The sequence below is a fragment of the Eumetopias jubatus genome, unplaced genomic scaffold (genome assembly GCF_037043125.1).
Source record: "Eumetopias jubatus isolate StellerSeaLion01/CBP00866 unplaced genomic scaffold, mEumJub1_p1.0 scaffold_5, whole genome shotgun sequence".
NCBI lineage: Eukaryota > Metazoa > Chordata > Mammalia > Carnivora > Otariidae > Eumetopias > Eumetopias jubatus.
This window is the reverse complement of record NW_028274811.1, coordinates 32,556,118-32,581,238: the sequence shown is the minus strand read 5'-3', so window position 1 is coordinate 32,581,238 and position 25,121 is coordinate 32,556,118. Positions and strand designations below refer to the sequence as shown.

The 25,121-nt window shown below is 42.7% G+C and overlaps 1 protein-coding gene across 1 annotated transcript; it reads left to right on the top strand.

Moving 5' to 3' along the window:
* The first annotated feature begins 2,152 nt into the window (after positions 1–2,152).
* Positions 2,153–25,056, top strand: DNAJC18 (DnaJ heat shock protein family (Hsp40) member C18). The gene is made up of 8 exons (XM_028103493.2): positions 2,153–2,242; positions 3,923–4,109; positions 12,300–12,445; positions 14,817–15,002; positions 16,520–16,629; positions 17,615–17,724; positions 19,870–20,042; positions 24,841–25,056. The coding sequence occupies exons 1-8, from the start codon at positions 2,203–2,205 to the stop codon at positions 24,963–24,965; spliced, it is 1,077 nt and encodes a 358-aa protein (XP_027959294.1). The 5' UTR covers positions 2,153–2,202; the 3' UTR covers positions 24,966–25,056.
* Positions 25,057–25,121: the final 65 nt, after the last annotated feature.

Below are 25,121 nucleotides of genomic sequence, written 5' to 3'. Positions count from 1 at the left end.
CCGGCTCCAGCTCTCAATGAAATGGTTTAGCAGATGAAGGATCGTTGCAGGCCCCTTGGCCTAGTACATGCATATAATTTCCTAAAGCCAAGCTAGTACCAATCAATTCTATTTGAATCTGTTGGACAACATCATGTGGCTCTGCTCAGCGGTCTCCTTCTGGATTTGTGGATGTCCTTTATCACCTCTTTGAACCTCTTTCTATACCTACGTCCTTCTCCTTGAGAACCACCTCAGAGATTCCAAATTCTCTTCCCTTATTTCCTTCCCAGTTGCTTCCTCACTCCTCCTGCTAGTTACTTTCCCCGGGCACCTCCATCCTGAACCTTCTGAACCCACAGCTTCCTCTTTTACCAAACACAGAGACTGAATTTGATAGTGGGAATTGTTCTGTTGACTGGTTGGTGTGCTTAAGCCAAAACTGGCACAGAAGTATTCTAAATGTTGAGGTTTGGAGTTCTAAGTTAGTCCTAGAGCTACAGTCATAGAAACATTCATCTAGTAGTGTTAATTCAGGTGTAAATGAGCTAAAGGGTATGTTTGCTGGCAATATCTGACAAGGTTGCCATGCTGAGCCATTTTTTACTGATCTAGGACTAAATGAGTCTTGTAGAAAAGAAGTGGGGAGTGAGGTTTCAGAGGACGATGGAAAAGGTTTGTTGAGGTACCAGACATTTCCAAAAGACTGCAGCTTCCCAAATCTTGTTCAGCATTCTTGAACCTGGACTCTACTCCTAAGTAGCCCCATAATTCACAGTACCCCTTCTCAATCCAATTACTCCCCACAGTGCTCTAGCACCCCCACTATCAATCAGATACCTCTCACTTCATAGCACTGACATTTCTGAGTACCTCCAGACCTTAGCCCTGTGCCCCTAGACTCTAAGGCATACCCCACCTTCCCCTGTCCATATTTTGGAGCAGTCTAGTTTCTCAAAACCAAATAAATTTCCTTCTTAAGTTTAATCACCTAATGTATATCCCTGATCAGGTCCCTTGTCTGCAAAGCACAAGTGGCTTCCTTAGCATACTGATGCTCATATATCCTAGAGCTACCACTAACTAGAGCAGGGAAGGAATAGAACTGCTTTCAACTGGAGGATTTTACCCTATCAGTTTGTGTCTCCTGCTGATCATCTCCCAGTGCCACCCCAAATGCCTAAGTAGCTGCTGCTTGATATCATAGTTGGCATACTGATGTGGTCTTCCCGGGTAAGATCTCAATGAATTCTAAGTAATTTTTTGTTTTGGAATGAATTGATCATTTTTCACTTTTGAAACCTGATCTTTGGCCATCCCAATTCACCCGCAGGCACAAGTCAGTGAGGCACTATGAGAATTGCTCTTATTCTTTGCTAGGCCCCATGCAGACCTGAGTGGGAAAAAGCAGGAATATTTTACTTTCCTTTTACTAATTTCGTAGGGCCTTCAGAAAACAAGCAAATGGGCCACAGAAACGAGTGGGGTGGAACAGAAGAGAAAAGTCTCAGAGGTGCCCTGGAGTAGGATGGGATGGATGAAGGATAAGGAACAGCAAAGATAGGGGATTTAATGCTGGCTCCAACACCTGGCCCTTTCTTCCTTCTCTACCCCTAAACCCCAGAGGTCCCTCGAATGATGCTGTGCCAAAGCAAATGCACGAAGAGGGGCCTACCCAGATTGCCCTCTACATAAATCTACTTAACTTTTCTGTTTTCTTGGTTCTTAAAATCTCAGGATTGGGTTCGCATCCCCAAAACCCGTCTCTCAATCTCCAGGACCAAACATACACTTTGCACAGAACGGACATTAGCATATATTTTAAAAAGGACATCCTTGAGATGAATAGTCATACTGTGATCCTCTAGTTTGCAAAACCTTTCCCAGGCAGGACTTCACCGCGCCTCCCTGAATGCCCCCAGTGTTAGGTGAGGCCGAAGCCACTATTCCCACGCTACAGACGAGGAAAAGTGTGGTCCGCAGTCGCCCTGCAGTCAACCAGCTGCAACAAACCTCCACAGACCTCGCTTCCAAGGGTCGAGCCCCACACGCCCCTACAACTCCTACAGCCCCTTGCGCGGAGCCTGCCGGGAGTTGTAGTCCAATGTCCCACGGCTCCTATGAGTTGGACTACAATGACCAGCATGCCTCGCGCTTCTCGCCCCGTCCCTTTCAGCCTCGGGCGCTGGGGAGGCTCCGCAGACCTGCTGATTGGGAACCGATATGGCTGCGACTCTGGGCAGCGGGGAGCGCTGGACCGAAGGTACCAGGTCCTTGCCGGAGGGTGGGACAGGGCAGAGTTGGGAGAGGAATGGGGCTCCTTGAGATTACTGAGGCCTGAGACCCTGGGCCTGAGGTGAGGGATGGAGGCCTATGAAGAGATGCTGAGCCTGAGTAGGGTTCCGAATTAGGTGGGGGACCGCCCACGGCAGGGGCCGGGATCTGAAAATCAGGAGCGCTGGCTCAAGCTAAGGAACCAGCTAGGAGCCCAGAGTCACCCGTGATGACTTTTTTGCCTCCGGCCTCCAGCCCTGCCCCGTCTCGGCCCGTGCCCAGCTTAGGGCCCGCGGTGGTCAGGTCCTGCCTGTTCCAGGGTGGCTGGGAGGTCAGCAGGGTGATGCGGATTCCCACAGCTTGCTTTTCCGGCCCCTATCCTCGCTCCGCCCAAGTAGGCCGTCTGACTCTCAATCTCCGTTTGGTCCTGTTCCTGCCAGCCCACATCAGGACCGATAGACCGGCCTTTTCCATCCTGCAGTCAAGCAAAGAGTATTGATTCAATACCTGTTATGTACCCTGCATTATGCTGATCGTGCAGCAGGGATCTGACAGACTTGGGCCCCTGAGATCACAAAACTCACAATCCACTGAGGGAGTTCGACAGGTAGACAGACAATTACGAAACAGAACCACTAAGTCCTGAGCTACACAACAAGGTCTTAGGTTTGGGAAGCACAGTGACAGCCTGGGTGTCAAAGGAGGCCTCAGGAAGAAAGTGTGACATATGATGACATGAAGGATGCCTTGGAGTTAGTCAGGATGACTTAGAGGAAGAATGTTGCAAGCAGAGGGAACAGCATATGCAAAGGCACAGAGAAAAAAGAAAGCATTGCTGATCTGAAAGACATTTGGTGTGTCTAGAGCATAGGCTGCAAAAGAGCTCGTGGTGAGGGAGGAGGCTGCAGAGGCAGGCTGAGCCTATAAGAAATTTGGACAAGGAGCAGTGGGTAGTCACTAAGGGATTTTAGGCAGGAGAGAGACATTTTTAAAGCCTCTTCCGGATCCTCCAGACAGGACCTGAGTCTTCTGCCTTCCTTGACTGGATTGCTGTGGCCTTCTTTACATTCTCCAGGTGTTATGATGAATCGAATCTTCTTCCTTTAAACTATAACCCCTTTGTGGTCAGAAGTAGGTCTTACCCATATATCTAGCCAAGTGTGTTGTTCTGTAACTGCTAGTTTAAAAGAATGAACTCACCCCTACTTTAAATCTTAGTGGTGGGAAGCATGGCAACAACAACAACAACAAATTATTTTATGAGCAGTGTGACTTCTGACCATGGATCACAGAAAAATAGGCTTGTCCCTGCACTGCACTAAAGGTGGACACCTTTTGAAAGGCAAGGTACTGAGGAGATGCCTCTTAAGCCCCTTCTCTGGCTCTGATTCAGAATTATTTGCTGAATGACCACTGTAGGTATGGTGGACATTATTATGCTTCATGTTTCTAGCATTATAAGTTTTTCATGGTTGCCTCCGTATTTACTATATTGTATTCTCAAGGAAGACGTTCATTCAATTTTATATGGATGCTTAAAAGTCAGTATGATGTCAGTAGTTTGGCCTTCACACTCATGGCCACAAGCAGCCTCTCCGATAGTGAGGGCAGGTAGCAAAGTTAATTGCAGATCAGACTGAGGCCTAACGGAGGGGCTATTGCTTTGCAGCTTACATTGATGCAGTTAGAAGAAACAAATACCCAGAAGATAGACCTCCTGAAAGTCATGATCCCTGTGGGTGCTGTAATTGCATGAAAATGCAAAAGGAAAAGAAGTCTGAGCATGAGTGGAATCCAACCCGACAGGGTGAGGGAAGTGCCACTTACACTGAGGAACAGCTGCTTGGGGTACAAAGGTGAGTCTGTGGTGGGATTCAATGAGTGATTTTAATGTAGAGCTCCTGGCAGAATGTGTTACATAAGCATTGACTGTTATTGGTACTTTTATTATTATTATGGAAGCACAACAGCTTCTTGGCTTCAGAGGCAAGACTAGGTGGAGTGGAGTGTTAGGGTGTAATCTGAGGTAACTTTACTGCTTCTATGTCGGAGAGGCAGGGAAAACCAACTAGACGAAACAGACATCTATATACAACGGTCTAGCCAACAACAGCAGAATACACATTCTTCTCAATATACATGAAACATTCTCCAGGATAGATCAGATGTTAGGCCGCAAAACAAGTGTCAATAAATTTAAAAGGATTAAAATCATACAGTGCATGTTCTCTGATATCGACAACAGAAGCAAGTTTAGGAAATTAACAAATATGTGAAAATTAAACAATATATTCCTGAAATAACAAATAGGTCACAGAAGAAATCATAAGAAAAATTAGAAAATACTTTGAGATGAATGAAAATGAAAACACAACATACCAAAATATATAGGATGCAGCTAAAGCAATACATAGGACATTTATAGCTGTAAATGTTTATATATATATATTTAAAAATCTCAGATCACCTAATCTTCCACCTTAACAAACCAGAAAAAGAAGAGCAAAAAGAGTACACTAAATCCAAGCAAGCAGAATGAAGGAAATAATATAGAGTGGAAATAAATGAAATCGAGGTTAGAAAAACAACAGAAAATCAACAAAACCAAAAGTTGGCTTTTTGAAAATAACAAAATTGACAAACCCTTAGCTAGGCTAACCAAGAAAAAGAGAGAAGATTCAAATAACTAAAATCAGAAATAAAAGAGGGGACATCACTACCAATCTTACAATGATAATAAAGATTTTAAAAGGATACTATGAACAATTGTACGCCAACAAATTAGATAACCTAGATGAAACAGACAAATTTGTAGAAATGTACAAACTAGAAGATCATACAGACCTACCACAAATACAGAGATTGAATTAATAATAAAAAAATTTTACCCTGTGACCCAGCAGTGGCACTACTAGGTATTTACCCAAAGGATACAAACAGTGATCCGAAGGGGTACCTGCACCCCAATATTTATAGCAGCAATGTCCACAATCGCCAAACTATGGAAAGAGTGCAGATGTACACTGACAGATGAATGGATAAAGAAGATACACACACACATAAGATGGAATATTACTCAGACATCAAAAAAAACGAAATCTTGCCATTTGCAATGATGCGGATGGAATTAGAGGGTATCATGCTAAGCGAAATAGCCAATCAGAGAGGGACAATTATATGATTTCACTCATGTGGAATTAAGAAACAAAACAGAGGATCATAGGGGAAGGGAGGGAAAAATAAAATAAGACAAAATTAGAGAGAGAGACAAACCATAAGAGACTTTTAACTATAGGAAACAAACAGGGTTGCTGGGGGGGGGGTGGAGGGATGGGGTAACTGGGTGACGGGCATTAAGGATGTAATGAGCACTGGGTGTTATATGCAAATGATAAATCACTGAACTATCTCTGAAACTGTTAACACACTATATGTTAATTAATTGAATTTAAATAAAATAAAAATTTTTTAAAAATTTCCCACAAAGAAAAACCTAGGCCCAGAAGCCTTCACTGGTAAATTCTACCAAACATTTGAAGAAGAATTAACTAATCCTTCATAAACTATTACAGAAAATACAAGAGAGGGGAGCACTTCCCAACTCATTCTATGGGGCTAATATTACACTACAACTAAAACCAGACAAAGACATAAGAAAACTAAACTATCAATCAATATCCCTTATGGATATAGATTCTAGCAACATATAAAAACATATGAAAAGGATTATATACCTTGGGGCTCCTGGGTGGCTCAGTTGGTTAAGCTTTTGACTCTTGGTTTTGGCTCAAGTCATATCTTGGGTCCGTGAGACTGAGCCCTGCATCTGGCTCTGTGCTCAGCGGGGAGTCTGCTCCTCTCCTCCTCCCTCTGCCGCTCCCCCCAGTTATGTGCCCTCTCTCTTTCTCAAATAAAAAAAAATGAATAAATCTTTAAAAAAAAGATTATATACCTTGACAAAGTGGTATTTATCCCAGGAATGCAAGGTTGTTTAACACATGAAAATTAATCAGTGTGATACACCATATTAATAGAATAAAGCACAAGGCCACATGATCATTTTAATAAGTACAGAAAAAGCATTTGACAAAATCCAACACTGTTTCATGATAACAATACTTAACACAATAGGAGTAGAAGAGAACCTCCTCAGCTGATAAAGGCCATCTACAAAAAACCCACAGCTAACATCGTCATACTTAATGGTGAACAACTGGATGCTTTCCAAGGTCAAGAAAAAGACAAGTATGTTTACTCTAGCCACTAGAGTTTCAAGCCAGGGCATTTAGGCAAGAAAAACAAATACAGAAGTCATCCAGATTGGGGGTGCCTGGGTGGCTCAGTCAATTGAGCTTCAGACTCTTGGTTTCGGCTCAGGTTATGATCTCAGGGTCGAAAGGTCCAGCTCCATGTTCAGGCTCCACACTCAGTAGGTAGTCTGCTTGAGATTCTCTCCCTCTCCCTCTGATCTTCCCCCACCCACTTATGTGTGTTCACGCTCTCTCTAAAAAAGTAATGGGGCGCTTGGGTGGCTCAGTCGGTTAAGCCTCTGCCCTCAGCTTGGGTCATGGTCTCAGGGTCCTAGGACAGAGCCCCATGTCTGGCTCTCCTCTCAGCGGGCAGCCTGCTTCTCCCTCTCCCCCTGCCTGCTGCTCCCCCTGCTAATGCTCTCTCTCTCTGTCAAAGAAATAAAATCTTTAAAAAATAAAAAATAAATAAAATAAAATAAATAAGTAAATCTTTTAAAAAACTGAAAAAATTAAAACAAAACAAAACAAAAAGAATTCATCCAGATTGGAAAGAAGTAAAACTGTATTCATAGATGATATGATATAATATAGAAAATCCTAAGGAATAGGGGCACCTGGGTGGGTCAGTCAGTTAAGCGTCTACCTTCCGCTCAGGTCGTTATCCCGCGGTCCTGAGATCGAGCCCCAGGACAGGCTCTCTGCTCAGCGGGAAACCGCTGCCTGCCGCTCCCCCTGACTTGTGTGCTGTCTCTCTCAAACAAATAAATAAAATCTTTACTTAAAAAAAAGAAAGAAAATCCTAAGGAACACACACACATACACACACACAGTTAGAACTAATAAACGAGGGGCACCTGGGTGGCTCGGTTGGGTGTCTGCCTTCAGCTCAAGTCATGATCCCAGGGTCCTGGAATCAATCCCCGCGTTGGGCTCCCTGCTGATTAGGGGGTCTGCTTCTCCCTCTGCCTCCCCCCACTTGAGCTCGTTCTCTCTTTCTCAAATGAATAAATAAAACCTTAAAAAAAAAAAGAATAATTGAGTTCAACAAAGTTGCAAAATACAAGATCAGTACACAAAAATCATTGTTTTTCTGTACTGTAGCAATGAACAATCCAAAAATGGAAAAGAAAATAATTTCATTTATAACACCATCAAAAAAGTATAAAATGTATAAATGTATAAAAAGTATAAAATGCTTAAGAATAAATTTAACAAAATGTACACTGAAAACTACAAACTTCATTTAAGGAAATTAAAAAAGGTGTAAATAAATGGGAAGATTGCCTATGTTCATGGAGCTAAATATTGGAAAGGCTTATTTTATTAAGGGTTAATATTGGAAATATGGTAATACTACTCAAATCAATCAATAGATTCAACATATCCCTATCAAATCCCTCGCTGCCTTTTTTGAAGAAATTGACAATCCAGTCCTAAAATTCATATGGTAATACAAGGGACCCAGAATAACCAGAACAGTCTTGAAAAAGAACAAAGTTGGAGGACTCACATTTCCCAGTTTGAAAACTTATTACAAAGTTACAGTTATGATGTAGACTAGCATAGGATAGACATGTAGATCAATGGAATAGACTTGAGAGTCCAGAAGTAAGCCTTTATATTTATGGTCAATTGATTTTTTTTTTTTTAATGTAGGCTCCACACCCAGCATGGGCTTGAACTCAGGACCCTGAGATCATGACCTGAGCCAAAACTAAGAGTCAGACACTTAACAGACTGAGCCACCCATACATCCCAGGGTGTCTGACTCTTGATCTTGGCTCAGGTCTTGATCTCAGGGTCCTGAGATCCAGCCTGGCATCGGGCTCCGCACTTAGCGCAGAGTCTGCTTTTCTTCCTCTCTCTCTCTCTCTCTCCCTCTCTCTGCCCCTCCCCCCAAAATAAATAAAATCTTTAAAAAAAAAAAGTCAGACATCCACCAACCAAGCCACCCAGACATCCCCAGTCAACTGATTTTTTTTTTAAAGATTTTATTTGAGAGAGAAAGGAGAGAGAGAGAGAGCATGAGAGGGGGGAGGGTCAGAGGGAGAAGCAGACTCCCTGCTGAGCAGGGAGCCCAATGCAGGACTCAATTCTAGGACCCCGGGATCATGACCTGAGCTGAAGGCAGTTGCTTAACCAACTGAGCCACCTAGGCACCCTCAACAGATTTTTTTGACAAGAGGGCCAAAGCAGGGGTACCTGGCTGGCTCAGTCAGTGGAGCATGCAACTCTTGATCTTGGGGTCATGAGTTCAATCCCTACATTGGGTGTAGAGCTTACTTTAAAAAAAGAAAAGAAAAGAAAGAGTGCCAAGGCAATTTAATAGGGGAAAGAATTGTCTTTAATACATGTGTTGGGACAACTGGATACCCACATGCAAAACAATGCACTTGGACTCCTTTCTCACACAAACACCAAAGTTAACTCAAGGACCTAAAGTAAGGCCTAAATGTAAGAGCTACAGCTATAAAACTTAGAAGAAAACATAAATGTACCTCTTCCATGACATGACACCCAAAGCACAAATGACAAAAGAAAAAAATAGGTAATTGAATTTCATGAAAATTTAAAGCTTTTGTATTCAAAAGATACCATCAAGAAAGTGAAAAATCAATTCACAGTACAGGAGAAAATGTTTCAAATTATGTTTGAAAGTCCCTGATAAGGGACTTATATCTAGAACATATAAAATACTCTTACAACTCAACAATAAAAAGACAAATAGCCCAACTGAAAAATGGGCAAAGGATCTGATAGGCATTCCTCCGAAGAATATATACAAATGTTTAAAAAATATACTTAAAAAAATAATCTACAAATGGCCAATAAGCACATGAAAAGTTGCTCAGTATCATGAGTCATTAGGGAAATACAAACCAAAGCCACAGTGAGATACCACACCACCTCACACCCACTAGGAAGGCAGTAATCAAAAAGATGGACAATAGCAAGTATTGATAAGAATGTGGAGAAATGGGAACACTTATATATTGCTTGTAGGAATGGAAAACAGTGTGGCCAGGTTGGAAAATACAATGCCAGTTCCTCAGAAGGTTAAACATAGCACCTGACCTAGCAGTCCACTCCTAGGTAAATACCAAGAGAAATAAGAACATACTTCCACACAAAAACTTGTACATGAACATTCGTACAGAATTGCCCATAATAACCCCCAAATGGAAACAACCTGCATATCCATTAACTGATGAATCGATAAACAAAATGGGGAATAGCCATACAATGAATACTTCTTGGTAAGAGAAGGAATGAAGTACTGATACATACTACAACATGAATGAACCTTGAGCGTTGTGCTAGTCAAAGAAGCCAGACACAAAAGTCCTTTATATGAAATGTCCAGAATGGCAAATTTATAGAGACAGAAAGTACATTATTGGTTGCCAGGGGTTGCGAAGTAAAATGAGGAATGACTGCCAATGAGTTTGGGGTTTCTTTCTGGTGTAGTGAAGATGTTCCGGAATTAGATAGTGATATGGGTGCACAACTCTGTGAATATACTTTGTAAAAAATCAGTGAATTGTGCATTTTAAAAGAGTGAACTTTGTGATATGTGAATTGTAGCTCAAGAAATATGTTATTAAACAAATAACAAATTTATACAAAAGAGAGAAAGAGGCAGAGGAGTATCTGCCAGGGAAGCAGAGATTGGAAACTGGGCTGGGGAGCCAAAGAACCCCCTGGGCAGCTCTTGGGGAAGGACCATGACTGACATTCCAGACCCTGCTTTATAGTCCAGCCTGTGTTACTGACTTACTTTGAACTCTTGAGCAAGACTCTGGGCCTCTCTCTGCCTAACTGGATTGTGTAGTTGCAAAAGACTGGAGATATTCTGTAAGTGCCTATCAGTAGAGGATACATATAATCCATAAAATGCAATAAATATAATCCATAAAAGCAATGCAGCTTTTGAAAAGAATGACATAGATATATAATAGCCAGTATTTATGGGGTGTCACATGCTATCAAGCACTTTGATGAATACTTCATTTAAATGGTATCAGCTTGTGAAATATAGTTCAAATTATTAGCCCATTTCAGAAGATAACACTAGGGCACAGAGGTTAATTACACAGCAAGATAAGATCCCAACCAAGGCATTTTGACCCCCGAGTTCATGCTCTAGTACAACATTTCTCAGAGTGTAGCTTGGGAACCCCAAAACCCTTGGAGGTCTGCAAGTTTAAAACAATTTTCATAATAGTACAAACACATTATTTGCCTTTTTCACTCTCATTCTCTCATGACAGTAGAGTGGGATTTTTGAGAAGCTACCTGATATATAGTATATCATCACTCTGTTTTAAAATTTCTTGTTTTCATTTCTAGTACGGTAAATATTGATAGCTATAACTCACATGAACAAAAACTCTTCTGGGGATTTAAGTAATTTTTAAGAGTATAAGAAACTTCTGAGATCAAAAAGTTCAGAACTGCCACTCTAGTCTAAACTTTTATCCTGTACTCATTTCTATATGTTATCAATCCATCTCTAAAATAAACTTTTGGTTTAAAGAAAAAAAGGATGTATACAGGTGATTACAATATGCTCCTAGGTTAAAAAAAAAAAAAATGGAGAGGTGTCTATACATAGACACAGGATTCACAGAACACTAACGGTGGTTGTCCTTAGGGTGGGAGATCGGGGGCAGGGAATAGGGAAGCAGGAAGTTTTTTTACTGTATACAGTTTAGTACTGTTAGATATTTATCTTCTACCGTGTGTGTATATATTAACTTTTTTTAAAAAAAATTTTATTTATTTATTTGACAGAGAGAGACACAGTGAGAGAGGGAACACAAGCAGGGGGAGTGGGAGAGGGAGAAGCAGGCTTTCCGCAGAGCAGGGAGCCGATGCGGGGCTCGATCCCAGGACCCTGGGATCATGACCTGAGCTGAAGGCAGTCATTTAACCAACTGAGCCACCCAGGCACCCCATATTAACTTTTTTAAAAAATTTTATTGTTATGTTAATCACCATACATTACATCATTAGTTTTTGATGTAGTGCTCCATGATTCATTGTTTGTGCATAACACCCAGTGCTCCACGCAGAATGTGCCCTCTTTAATACCCATCACCAGGCTAACCCATCCCCCCACCCCCCTCCCCTCTAGAACCCTCAGTTTGTTTCTCAGAGTCCATTGTCTGTCATGGTTCATCTCCCCCTCCGACTTACTCCCCTTCATTCTTCCCCTCCTGCTATCTTCTTTTTTTTTTTTCTTAACATATATTGCATTATTTGTTTCAGAAGTACAGATCTGTGATTCAACAGTCTTGCACAATTCACAGCACTCACCATAGCACATACCCTGCCCAATGTCTATCACCCAGCCACCCCATCCCTCCCACCCCCCTATATTAACTTTTTAAAACAAAGTTTTGAAAGGCAGCCTTAAGGAAAAAGAGAGAGAAATCACTAGAGTGATTAGGTGTTTCTTCTGACTTTGCCGTCCTGTGGTTGAACTCTCAGGGGCTTAGCCTGCACCTTGATATAAGGATTAGCATGTCTGTTCTACCCACTTGTAGGGATACAGGAAGAATAAAATATTGGATGTAAAAATACTTTGAAAGCATTAAGCTCTCGGTGGGAGGAGGACCTTGTTAATCAATTTGAAAGTTTCATGAATGTGTTCACCAGTTTTCTTTTAGGTTTGTTTTGGGGCTCACAGATTGGAGGATCAGATGTAAATGTAAAATGTAAACATACTATTTTACAGTTAATCATACAAAAGGGGCCTTTGTAGACATATATGTTTCTGATGTGTATTTTTAGGATCAAGAAATGCAGAAATTACTATGAAATTCTGGGAGTTTCTCGAAATGCCAGTGATGAAGAGCTTAAGAAAGCTTACCGAAAACTCGCCCTGAAATTTCACCCTGACAAGAATTGTGCTCCTGGAGCAACTGATGCTTTCAAAGGTCTGATCCTGAATTAATGTTTAATTCTGCCCTTGTCAAGTTTTCAGCCTCCCCTATAATCGTTTTATACGGCCACAAGTAGGGCCTTTCTTTTCTGCCATACCTCTTAAATAGTGATGATCAGCATAGCTCCCTCTCGTCTTCATTCACTTACCTTAATTTCTTTGGGGAAAAAAAATATTTGATTTCTCTGTAATGGTACCTTTTTAGATGTGAGACATAAATAAAAATCTTACTTAAGAGCTTCACCCCCAAGGAAACCTTTGATTCGGGCAAGAATTATCAATGGATGCTAAAACTGCCGGGTGACAGGTTTTTGCTGAATAGGATATTCACATGATTGTCAGAGCATCATCCCCCAGAATACCTACTGATTTCAAAGGGGAAAAATTGCTTTATAATGGAGATATCTAGCTGTCACCACTTTAACCCAGTGATCCAACTTATCGTCACCAATACTGGACCCACCTCACATTATATGATATGGCACCTGTGTGGTATTCTTTTTTTTTTTTAAGATTTTATTTATTTGAGAGAGAGAATGAGATAGAGAGAGAGAGCATGAGAGCGGGGAGGGTCAGAGGGAGAAGCAGACTCCCTGCTGAGCAGGGAGCCCGATGCGGGACTCGATCCCGGGACTCCAGGATCATGACCTGAGTCGAAGGCAGTCGCTTAACCAACTGAGCCACCCAGGTGCCCCCTGTGTGGTATTCTTGCCAAAATGTTCAACCTGAATCTAATAATGAGGAAACCATCAAAATATGGGACATTCTACAAAAAACACTGACCTGCTCTTCAAAAAAGTCAATATAATGAAAAGCAGAAAAGGCAGGTGACTATTCTAGAGGAAAAGAAACTAAAAGGATATAAAAGCAAATACATGAACCTCGCATGAATTGCATGGGTTGAAGTTAATTTTCTTAGCTATGATAATGGTACTGTGATCACGTAGGAGATTCTTCTAGGAGATAGATGCTGAAATATTTAGGGATGACGTGCCATAATATCTGCAGCCTACTTTCAAATGGTTCAGCAAAAGAAATATATACGTACTACATGTATGCATGTATTTATGTATGTATGGAGAGTTGAGGGAAGCAATGTGGCAAATACTAACAGTTGATGAATCAAATAGAGGGTATACATGTATTTATTTACTATTTTTTCAAATTTTCTGTAGATTTGGAATTTTTCTAAAGAAAGAGTAAAAAAATTTTAAAAGTCAACGTTTACCTCAAAAGATAATCTCCCTTTGTTGATGTGCCATTGTGAATCTTGTTCTCCCCACAGTTTCTACAAGGAAACCACTAGATAACCCACATTCTCTTTACACCTTCACATAAAGTATCTCACAGACTAATGCCATTTCTATAAGAAATTGGCCAGATTTCAAGGGATGTGATGTTGAAGCAACTATTTAGACTTTTTTTTTTTTTAAGATTTATTTATTTGACAGAGAGAGACACAGCGAGAGAGGGAACACAAGCAGGGGGAGTGGGAGAGGGAGAAGCAGGCTCCCCGAGGAGCAGGGAGCCCGATGAAGGGCTCGATCCCAGGACCCTGGGATCATGACCTGAGCCCAAGGCAGACGCTTAACGACTGAGCCACCCAGGCACCCCCTATTTAGCCTTTTTTGTTTGTTTTTTCTACTTAGCTGTTATATTGCTGTAAATATTTAATATAATTCCCTCGCTAGAAGAATCATAAAGAAATGCTCTTTCTGACTGTGTTTCTCATAGTGTTGGCTGAATTAGAGGCAGGGAATGGGGATGTCTTAAAGATTTCTTTTCAAGGTTTCTTTGATTAGTGGCACTGATTGCATATTTAAATGAATTTTAATTGGACATTTGCACATTTGTGCATAGGGAGAAGAGGTGATAGTAAGCATGTGTAATCTATCCAGTCTTTGATCTGTCATTGAGACACTGGAGATAGGTTTCTTAATTTCTAAAGCCTACTTTCTCAAGTAAGCTGAAACATGACTGTGATTAGTGAGGACTTTGCTTTTAGCCAAGCAATTGATTTTACTGATTATTTTATTTAGGAGATTGTTTCTGACTTCAAGTTAGAATACCACTGCTTATGTATGAACCGTTGCTCTCAAGGGAAATAAGGACACATTTTTGATGAATGAAAGCAGTAGTTCTTAGTTCATCTTGAGTCCAATATTGCTTCTGGCTTATCAAACTAGATCACGGAAAATGTCAAGGGCAAGAACTCTGGTGAACTTTCTAGGTCCAAGCACCTTTTCTTAGGCCCCTGTGAGGTCATCCAGCAGCCAACGGCTCTGGGCTCTTCATTGCTACTTCTTGCATCACCCTCAGCTACAGCAAAAACTGTGTCCTCAGATACTTTTTGGTTTTGGTTGCAGCAATAGGAAATGCCTTTGCAGTCCTGAGCAATCCTGACAAGCGACTCCGCTATGATGAATATGGAGATGAACCAGTGACTTTCACTGCCCCTCGAGGCAGACCTTATAATTATTACAGGGACTTCGAAGCTGACATCACTCCAGAAGAGCTATTCAATGTCTTCTTTGGAGGACATTTTCCTACAGGTGAGTATTTCAAAATTATAGCTGAAATATATATATATATATACACACACACATATATATGTATATATATATATACATATATGTGTATATATATGTATATATATATACACATATATATATTCTGTATCTCAGCTAGCTCCTTTTGAGGATCTGAATAGAGGGACCATGGTATGGTAGAAAGAGGAAGAATTTGGAATCAGGGCGCCTGGGTGGCTCAATCAGTTAAGTGTCTGCCTTTGACTTGGGCCATGATCCCGGGGTCCTGGGATTGAGCCCTGCATCAGGCTCCCTGCTCTGCGGGAAGCCTGCTTCTCCCTCTCCCTTGACTGCCGCTCCCTCTCCTTCTGCTCTCTCTCTCTCTATCAAATAAATAAAATCTTAAAAAAAAAGAAAGTATTTGGAATCACATGAGCTGGGGTTTGAGGCAAGTCTCCAGCCTCCAACTGTGCATGATTTTGACCAAATCACTTGGTCTCTCTGATCCTGTTTCCTCACCTGAGAAATGGGACTGATAATATCTACCTCACAGGGCTGCTGTGAGGATTAGATATTTTTATGTGCTTTATAAATAAGTAGCAAGATGCCTATTATCATTATTGCAAAGTAGCAGCTATATAAAGATAAAAGTTAGAAAACTACCTCCAGAGAGTTCGATGTTGGAGTAATTATTTTTTTTTTTTTAGATTTTATTTATTTATTTGACAGAGAGAGAGGGAACACAAGCAGGGGGAGTGGGAGAGGGAGAAGCAGGCTTCTCGCAGAGCAGGGAGCCCGATGCGGGGCTCAATCCCGGGACCCTGGGATCATGACCTGAGCCGCAGACACTTAACAACTGAGCCACCCAAGCGCCCCTGATGTTGGGGTAATTAAATGCCCAGGAAGTAAACTGAATTTTATGAATTGCTGTTAAAGATACTAGTGTTGGGATGCCTGGGTGGCTTAGTCAGTTGGGCATTCAATTCTTGATCTCAGCTCAGGTCTTGATCTCAGGATTCTGAGTTCAGGCCCCATGTTGGACTCCATGCTGGGTGTGGAGGAAAGAAAGAGAGAGAGAGAGAGAAAGAAGGAAGGAAGGGAGGAAAGAAGGAAGGAAGGAAGAGAGAAAGGAAGGAAGAAAGTAAGAAGGAAAGGAAGGGAGGAAGGAAAGGACGAAAGAAAGGAAGGAAGGGAGGAAGGAAGAAAGAGGAAGGAAGACACTAGTGACATAATCTGATACTGGGCAAGGAAGCAGAAAAGAGCGTGTCAGACAGGATTCATGGCCCAAATGCTCTTTCTTTACTAGACTTTTGGGGTTCTCTCGCTCACTAGTTCCAAAGGACTATTTAAATAAAAGCAGGAGAACTAAGCACATTCCATTTACACCTGGTTCACTTGGTTTACCTACTGTTTTCTTTTTCTGCTGAGTAAAATGGGACAATACTCCGCCATCGGAGAACCTAGCTGGGAGCAAGGAGCTTGGAAAAAGCAAGGAAGGAGTGTTTGCCATATCCCATGCTAAGTTTTTCTTTCTTTCCCAGGAAACATTCATATGTTTTCACATGTGACTGATGATAACCACTATTACCGCCGGCGGCACCGACGTGAGCGGACGCAGACGCGGAAGGAAGAAGAAGCAGAGAAACCTCAGGTACCAAGGGCAGACAGCCCAACTACTGCTCATCCACACTTGTACTGAGCGGACTTTTACGGCGTCTACGATCAGGTTTTGGAAGTTCAACTTGAGTCATGTTGTTAAAAGGTGTTTTAGGAAAGCAGAGGTAGTGGTAGGAAGGGGTGGACCACTGGCCCAAATAGGCCGGAATGGTACCTCCTTCCCCACCCATTCTTCGGTGGTTGTTCCAGGAAATCAGTTCCCCTGTGGGGCTGTCTTGACCGAGGTTTTCTTCCCTGCAGAAAATAGGAACCCCCTTCAAAATATTCAGAACTAAAGGGAGTTTAAAGTAAGGGATCTAGGGGGTCTCATGAAGCTCAAGGGCAGGAAGCGCACATGGGCCTCAGGACAGATGGGAACCAGAAACTAAGGTACAGTCAGGCACCCATGCAGCTATCTTTCCATGACTCTTTGTGGCCAGATTGTCTCCACCTTTCCTGCCTCTCTGCATCTGCTTTATTCTCTCTAAGCAGCCTAGCTTGTTCTGCTTCCTCTTACAGATAGCCCATCCACACTGCCTAAGAGTACATGTCCTTTCTTCAAGTGACTGCCCAGCAGTGAACAGTATGATGAGTCTCAGTTCCAAACTCCTGGGAGGGAGAAGTGATTACCCCTGCTAGGGTTAGATGTCTCCAGTCCATTCAGCTGTGGCCAAGGCGACAGAGCTGCATAACACTAATGTGGCCCCATGGGAGTCACAGTCTGGGCAGACTCACCCAGAAGTGTCTGCTTCATTGGTCTCAGAAAAGGGGGCTGCATGAGAATTACTGGGTGTTGTCAATACAGGTTGTGGGTGGGTCTCCTTCAGTCTTCTCCGCAGAGAGAACAGTCTTCCTAGGAAAGCTTTGGGCTTTGTGCAATATATTGCAGTAATTTGAATTTTCTTTGGGAAAACTATCCTGTTTTCTGTAAGCGTTATATTGATGAAGAACACTTACGCCAAATATTTTTTCTTTTTCAGACCACGTATTCTGCATTTATTCAGTTACTTCCAGTTCTTGTGATTGTGATTATATCTGTCATTACTCAGCTGCTAGCAGCTAATCCCCCATACAGTCTATTCTATAAATCGTAAGTCAAATATTTATAAATCTTTCTTAACAATTTGGAGGGTAAAAGACTTGAACATTTTGCTGGTACTGCTAACATTACATTTCGCCTTTGTAGAAAACACGGATTTTTTGTTTAAAGGAACAGCAGGATAGTAATATAGTGCAGAGACTCAAAATTACTGTAGGCGGTTCCTGTGTGCTCGGGCCACGGATTATTTTGCTCCACAGCGACATCATCCGGTCAGCCACAGAACAGCAGCAACTGGTTTCTGAAGGATGAATAGACTAACCAGTTTCAGATTAAATCCTTATCATCATGTTAGCTTTAGAATGGACCCTGTTGAGCTTGTGATCGGATCACTGGACTCCTCCGGGTTGGGAACATAGTATCTGAGATCCAGTGATTACTTTCAATTTAAGTAATTGGAAGAATGGGACATTTATTCATGATGAGGCTGCACAGTCAAACCATAGTATCACATTTCTTTGCTATGAGCTATGATAGGAATTTCTTTATTTCTTCAATTAATTATTTCAATTAGTTCAGTTTTCATAGTTCGGTCCCCAGACCAGCATCATCTAGAGCAACTGGCAACATGTTAGAAATGCAAATTCTTAAGCCTCACACCATACATATTGAATCAGAAACTCTGAGGATGAGAACTAGCAATCTGAGTTTTAATAAGCTCTCCAAATAACTCTGGTTCATAGTCTGAGGATCATTGGATTAATTTTTTTTTTTAAGTAGGCTCCACACCCAGCATGGAGCCCAACATGGGGCTTGAACTCACCACTCTGAGATCCAGACGTGAGCTGAAATCAGGAGTCCAACACTTAAACAACTGAGCCACCCAGGCATCCCACTGGATTAATTATTTTAAGTTAGATGAGAAATGTGTCATTACTCATTATGGTTTAGCAGACAAAAACCTTACAAAATGGGGAACCTGGCTGGCTCAGTCCGTAGAGCATGCAACTCTTAATCTCGGGGTTCTGAGTTCAAGCCCCACATTGGGTGTAGAGGTTACTTAAAAATAAAATCTTTAAAAAAATAAAAAAAACCTTAGAAAATGTGGAACCCATGGGGCAGTACATAACAGGAAGAGTCTTTGCTAGCAATCACTGTAGACTGAAGACTGTATTCTAGATCAGTATCTTCATTTTACAGAGAAGGAAGCTCAGTCTCAGAGAGGGGTTTTTACTCTCAGGTCACTCTGGCCTGATTCCCTCTATTTCCCGACTTCCTGTGTTTCTCCATTTGCTACTTCTCCCTCCTTTTTTGCCCAGCTAGTGGGGCAGAGATGAACCGGCCCTGCTAACACCTTCCCAGATGGAGGTGGGAGCAGTCATGGCCTGAACCCTTAGACATCCAGCACGATGCTTAAGTAGAGAGATCAAAGGAGAAAGCTGGGAAAATATTAACTACAGTTGAGATGGAATTTGTCTAGTTTGAATAAAACTAGCCTGGATTTTGCACATTGCTGTCACATTGTTTTAACTTGAATTTGAGCTTCTTTCTATACTTCCTTTTGGTTAGTATTTAGTTAACCCAGACCTACTGATGTTTCTGAGCACCACATACCATTGGAAATATTAGACCCACAGAGAGTTGGTGCAGAAGCATCACTGAAATCTTTTGTCTGAGGTTTTTGCAGTTCTCACTTAGCAGCTGTGTGTGAAGTACTTTCTCTCCTGTCTTAAAAATTGATGCTAGGTTGGTGTAAGCTATCTGGTTATTTGTGACTGTAATGATCAGTTCATTTGCTCAACGTTTACCAATAGCCTGGTCTGTGCCAGGTACTATGCTAGGTCCTACACAATGTACAACATTTTTTTAAGCATTTAGCACTCGTGCTCACTTCGGCAGCAAGTATACTAAAAAAAGCATTCAGCACTCAACTTTTAGCACAGAAAGCAATATAAGAGAGGTAAATCCTTGAAGAGAATAAAGTAACTATACTGAGGCTGAATTCACAATATGAATACACTCACATAATGATGACATTACAGTTGCTACAGAAATAATAAATGTTAGTATTAGACAGTGGTACTTGCATCTGCCCTATGAAGAAGGGATTATGGTCATGATATCTGTGCAGTCAGTGCTAAGAGTGAGATTGTCAAATATAACCAGCTTACCTGAGCCTCCCTCTCCTTGTCTCAGGACCTTGGGCTACACCATCTCTAGAGAAACGCAGAACCTGCAGGTGCCTTACTTTGTGGATAAAAACTTTGAGAAGGCCTACAGAGGAGCATCTCTCCGTGACCTGGAGAAGACGATAGAGAAGGATTACATTGATTACGTCCAGACAAGCTGTTGGAAGGAGAAACAACAAAGTAAGATGTTCTAAAAAGGGACTTTAACTGGTGGTCATGCTTCCAACCTGAGGCATGCCCAGCTTCCCAATCCCTCCTCTCTCCTTGTTTGAGTAGCACGTGTTTATGTGATCAGAGACAGGACAGAGACCCATTTGGGACACCACCAAAAAAGTGAAGTTCATCGTCAGGATACATGTGGCCAGAATTTGGAAACCTGAGGAACTTAGGCAGGCAGCATTAGTTGCCTATCCATCTGTCTGTCTCTGAGTGTCTGCTTCTCTGCCCATCTGCCCCACTCTCCTCTCTGCCAATTGCCTTCCTTTGCTTCTTCAAGTTTTCCTCCTTCAGAGCCTGGTTTTGCCCTGGTTGGTTTTGGTTGCTACCCTCCCCATCGCTCTCCCGGCTCCCACAACCCCACTAGTTATTGGCCCCTTTCTAGCTGGATTGGTCCAGTTTCATAATTCCACATTCCCTATGGGAAAATCTGATTGATCCAGCCTAATTTTTTGAGCCAGACCAAAAGTCAGTGCTAGCTGGCTGGGGCCACCTAGATCAAAAGTGACCCTACCTCTGGGTCTGCCCCTTCAATAAGGGTGGGTTTGAGCAGGCCTTCCACTCTGTTCCCTCTCTGGAGACAATGGGGGTGTCAGTATCCGCCCGTTGGCTTACAACTCCAGTTGAGTATTAATGGGGAGTGCTGGTAGCAAGGGTAGCCCTGCCTCTCAGCCAGCAGGTTCACTTTTCATCCCAGTTGAATTCTACACATACACACATGTATGCACACCTGTGCGGGGGGCGGGGGGGCACATACACACAACCTTAACTGTATCTTATAAAATGTGGCTTTAATTTTTAAAAAGCAAACGAACTCATTTTTTAAATGGTGTAACTGGATATCATTAAATGTCTACCAGTGCCTGATAAGATTAGCTCTTCAGTCACAGCGCTGCTAAGCCCTTGCTGACCCATCATGCAGCCCAACCCCACCCCCACGTTAATCTGTCCTTCCTATGTGTTCTTAAAACACCTGGTCCGTGCTGCTAACACAGTACTGCTCTCAGCATTCATGCGCTGTAGGTACGTGTCAGTCTCCCTGCCAGACTGTGGGCCTCTGACGGTAACAGCCATGTCTTACCAATCTTGTGTCCCAGGCCCCTGGCACCGTCCTTGCTCCGGAACAGGTGCTCAACAAATATCCTTGGAAGAGAGGATTCTCAGGCCTGGAAAATAATGAAAATGTGTGCGGATTAAAAATCACAGAGCAGGGTTAGCATCCTTACCCTAGCCCCTAGGGACCTTGTCTCTGCCCTCTACTTCTGTAGGGCAGAGCCCACCTCCACTCTCAGGTGCATTAGGAGCTTGATGGGCAATGATTCTGAGACGTAAGGGGAAATTAAGCAGGAGGAAGTTGCTTTTTAAAATTTATTGAAAAATAAATACTGAAAAAAACTGAGGAGGTCAGGAAGTACCCTACTTCATGTTAAACTAGTTGTTGCGAGTTTCAAAGATCAGGAAAGAATTTTGGAGCAAGAAAAGGCTTTGGACAGAAAGGCATTTTATACACAGATCTAAATCAGGTGAAGGCCACAGTGTGTGTCCTAAAAGTCCCCATTGTATTCAACCCTGGGAGGGTTTTGAATTTGTTGCTTTCTGCAAGAACTGGATGAAAATCTGCATTTCACATTCTTCAAACACACACACACCCACATACACTCCCTAGCTGGAACTATGCAAAGAGCTCACGGTAAAGATTACATCTAAAATGGCTTTTAGGCTTCTCCCCATATTCATGAGGCCTAGTTTCAGGACTTTGGTACTCTCTAGGTATAAATAAAAATCCAATGGGTAAGCATGATGCATGTACCCACAAGTTCCAAAGAGGGGGTTATCCGCACACACCCCTTAAAAATCTATTTCTGGCATTTAAGGGTGGTTGTCCAGACTCTCTCCACAACCCAAATGCCATTTGAGAATGAGCAGCATGTGCCCTCCAGATCCAGCAGCAAGTGCCGCCAAGGTTAAATTTAGCACTTGGAGGTTGTAAAAATAAACCCACTTGAGAACAAAGTTCACTCTTGGCAAAATACCGAATGGAAACTGTTTTTAGCAAAGTTAGCCATTGTCTTTTTTAATCTTTTGTTCATTTCTCTTCTCTGTTTTCCCTTAGAATGCTTAATCTGAGTGAACTTCTGTGAGTAATCCCCTACTATGAACACTGATTGCCCTGTTTACTCCTCCACAGCTGCATCTAGATAATCAACCCAATGCCAGGGGAAGTGGCCACCAGGCTGGGATGGACAAAAGTAACAGGCAGGATCTGCCGCCCAGCCTGGCAGAGCTGAGCTGAGATCCTGGCCCTGCCCGGCCGAGGAGCACTTTTTCCATGCCTTGGACCAGGGCAGCACCGTGGGTAGAAGCTCAGGCTTTGAAACAGGGATAAGACGCACTTCTTCCTAGAGACGCCATACGGGCTATAGAAGAGGGTATGGGTATAATGCTTAGCCTGGTGTCTGGCATATAGTAAGTGCTTGGTTCCTGCTGGAGTCCAGGCCTTGCGTGACCTGGCTAGACTGGATGTAGTTCTGTCTCATGGAGCTGGATCCCGAGGGTGGCTGGGATCCTCTGCGGTCTTCCAGACCACAAGAGTGCAGAGGGTTCTTTGGAGGGGCTTTGGGACTTGTTTCTTTAGCAATTTGCCTGAGTCTGTTTGCCTGGAAGGCTCAATGCTCTGTCCATTTATCACAAGGGGCAAGGGAAACATTTGGTAAAGAAGAAAAAAAAAAAAGCTGTTGTCTTGATGCCCCTTCCAAGGATTTTTTCTCTTTTTTTTACTTAGAAGTCACTGAGTATTAACAGTCAAAATGTATCAAAAGTAACATATTAATTGAGCTGACCTTTTACTCATGGAAGGGCAAAAGCATTCACTGGCAGTCTGGAGAGAAGTTTCTCCAAGCATGGTGGTGGGCATTTGGGACGTGGTTCCTTGAAACACTGGCATTGTTGCAAAGTCATTGATCTGGAGCAGGGGTCTCAACCCCTGGAGCATGGAAACTTGGTTTTAATGAACTTTATGTAAAGCTAGTGACATTTTGAGAAAAGCATCCATCTAATCCTTCATCAGCTTGTTAGAGTGGACTTCAATGTAGAAAACAGTAAGAATCACTAGCCCTTAATTCTTTCTAGAATGAGATGTCAGGCAATGAGGCATTGAGATAAGCTCAGCAAACAAAAAAACCTAAGGAAATCGTTGAAGGAAAAGCAAAGCCACAGAATCTGTTCCATATGCGGGCATAACAGTGACTCCAGAGGACCAAAGGCATAGAGGCCTCCTGAACAGGTTTCCCACACGCCAGAGAAGCCAGGGAAATGGAGTTGGTGCGGTGGGCACGCCCCGGGGGGGGCGGGGGGGCTTTCATTTGGGCGTGGCACCCGGTCCTCCAGGAAGCCGCATCGCCTGCAAGGATGACGGTGCCAAGGCAAAGCCCCGGCAAGCAGGCAGCGTGGGCACCCGCATAAGCGGGTGAGAGCACATTGTTCTGGGGCCCAGGAGCCACGCCGCTTGCCAAGCCACTGCTGGGCTAGGGCCCGGGCTCTGAGCCTCCATTGTAGAGGGAGGGTTTTCATGCATGGCCACCCCTCACCCTGGAGTCCTGCACTTAATCTGCACTTTGGGCCTTACTTGGTGTAAATAGAATCATTGTGAGCAGAAATGCCAGACAGCGTTTTGTGTTGATAGAAACTTATTCAGAAACCAATGCCCATTGTTCCCCCTGGCTAAGTATTAATTCCTGTTTCCAGTCAGTTTGCTGATTAATCAGACAGGTGCCTCTCGTTCCAGCAAGAAAAACAAAATCTGTTGGCAGGATGATTAAGAATGGATAGACATATTTCAAAATGATTAAAATAGCATTTTCACAAGTATGGTCCTTTAAACACCGAGGAGCTGCCTGCTGTTGGAGGCTTTCAGAAGCCACACGGCCCATCCAAGCGTGCCATCCTGTTAATACACAACACGTCTCTGGGGGGTGCTTTTCAGGCTTTCCTTCCTAAGAATGTCTCTGAAACTTGACAAAAGAATGAAAACTAGAGGCAGCCAAACCGCCGTTGCATCGGCAAAGACAGCAGAGATTATATTCTGGTTAAAAATAGAATGACCTTCTCCACCATGAAGAGAAAATGAAATTCATTTAGTCAAGGAGACAAAGGTCACCGGATCCAGATGATTTCACTTTTCAAAGAGCCCAGCTGCCTTTGGCCTTTGAGTTAGGGACCCCACATGTGGTGAGGGAATGAAGAAAGCGGCCAGCAGCCTGGCCTTCTATAGAAGGCATGCCCACCGGAGGGAGGCTCTGTGTCAGTTAGCATGTCTGAGTTATGATCCAGCAACGCAGGGGACAGAATGGAGCAGCTGTCTTTGTTTCAGATGACAGGAACAGGCGATTGGGCTCCACTCTCTCCCAACTGCCATCTGAAAGCCATCCGTACGAAGGCCGTGAAACGGAGTCTCCTCTTACTGCACACGTGCACGTTTCCTAAGACTGGTGCCAAATGTTCTATTGATAAGAACTAAGCCCAGTGCTTTTATAATAGAGCATGGATACTGTAGGACTCCGGGACCACAGGTGGCCTTTAATCCTCGGCACCTGGTGTAGCGTAGCTGCCGGATTCGCGTTTCTCGAATAAATGAGTAAGCGTTTCTTAAATATAATTAAAAGAAAAAGCATGAAAGTAAAAGGAGCTTTGATTCCAGAAATATTGAAACAAAACAAAAGAGCCCAACTCTCTTGATGAATTGGTTACCTCTTTTATCTTTCAGAGTCGGAATTGACAAATTTGGCAGGATTATACAGAGATGAACGACTGAAACAGAAGGCAGAGTCGCTGAAACTTGAAAACTGTGAAAAACTTTCCAAACTTATTGGCCTGCGCAGAGGTGGCTGAGAGGATGCTAGTCCTACACAGGGTTGGGGTTTTGCTACTTGTTACTATTTATGTTCCTAATTCCATTTTATAATACAAAATTAGGAAATGACGAACATTTTACAAGTTGCTAACTTTGGTGGGCAGAGCTGAAGGCACTTGAGCATGGAGCCAGAC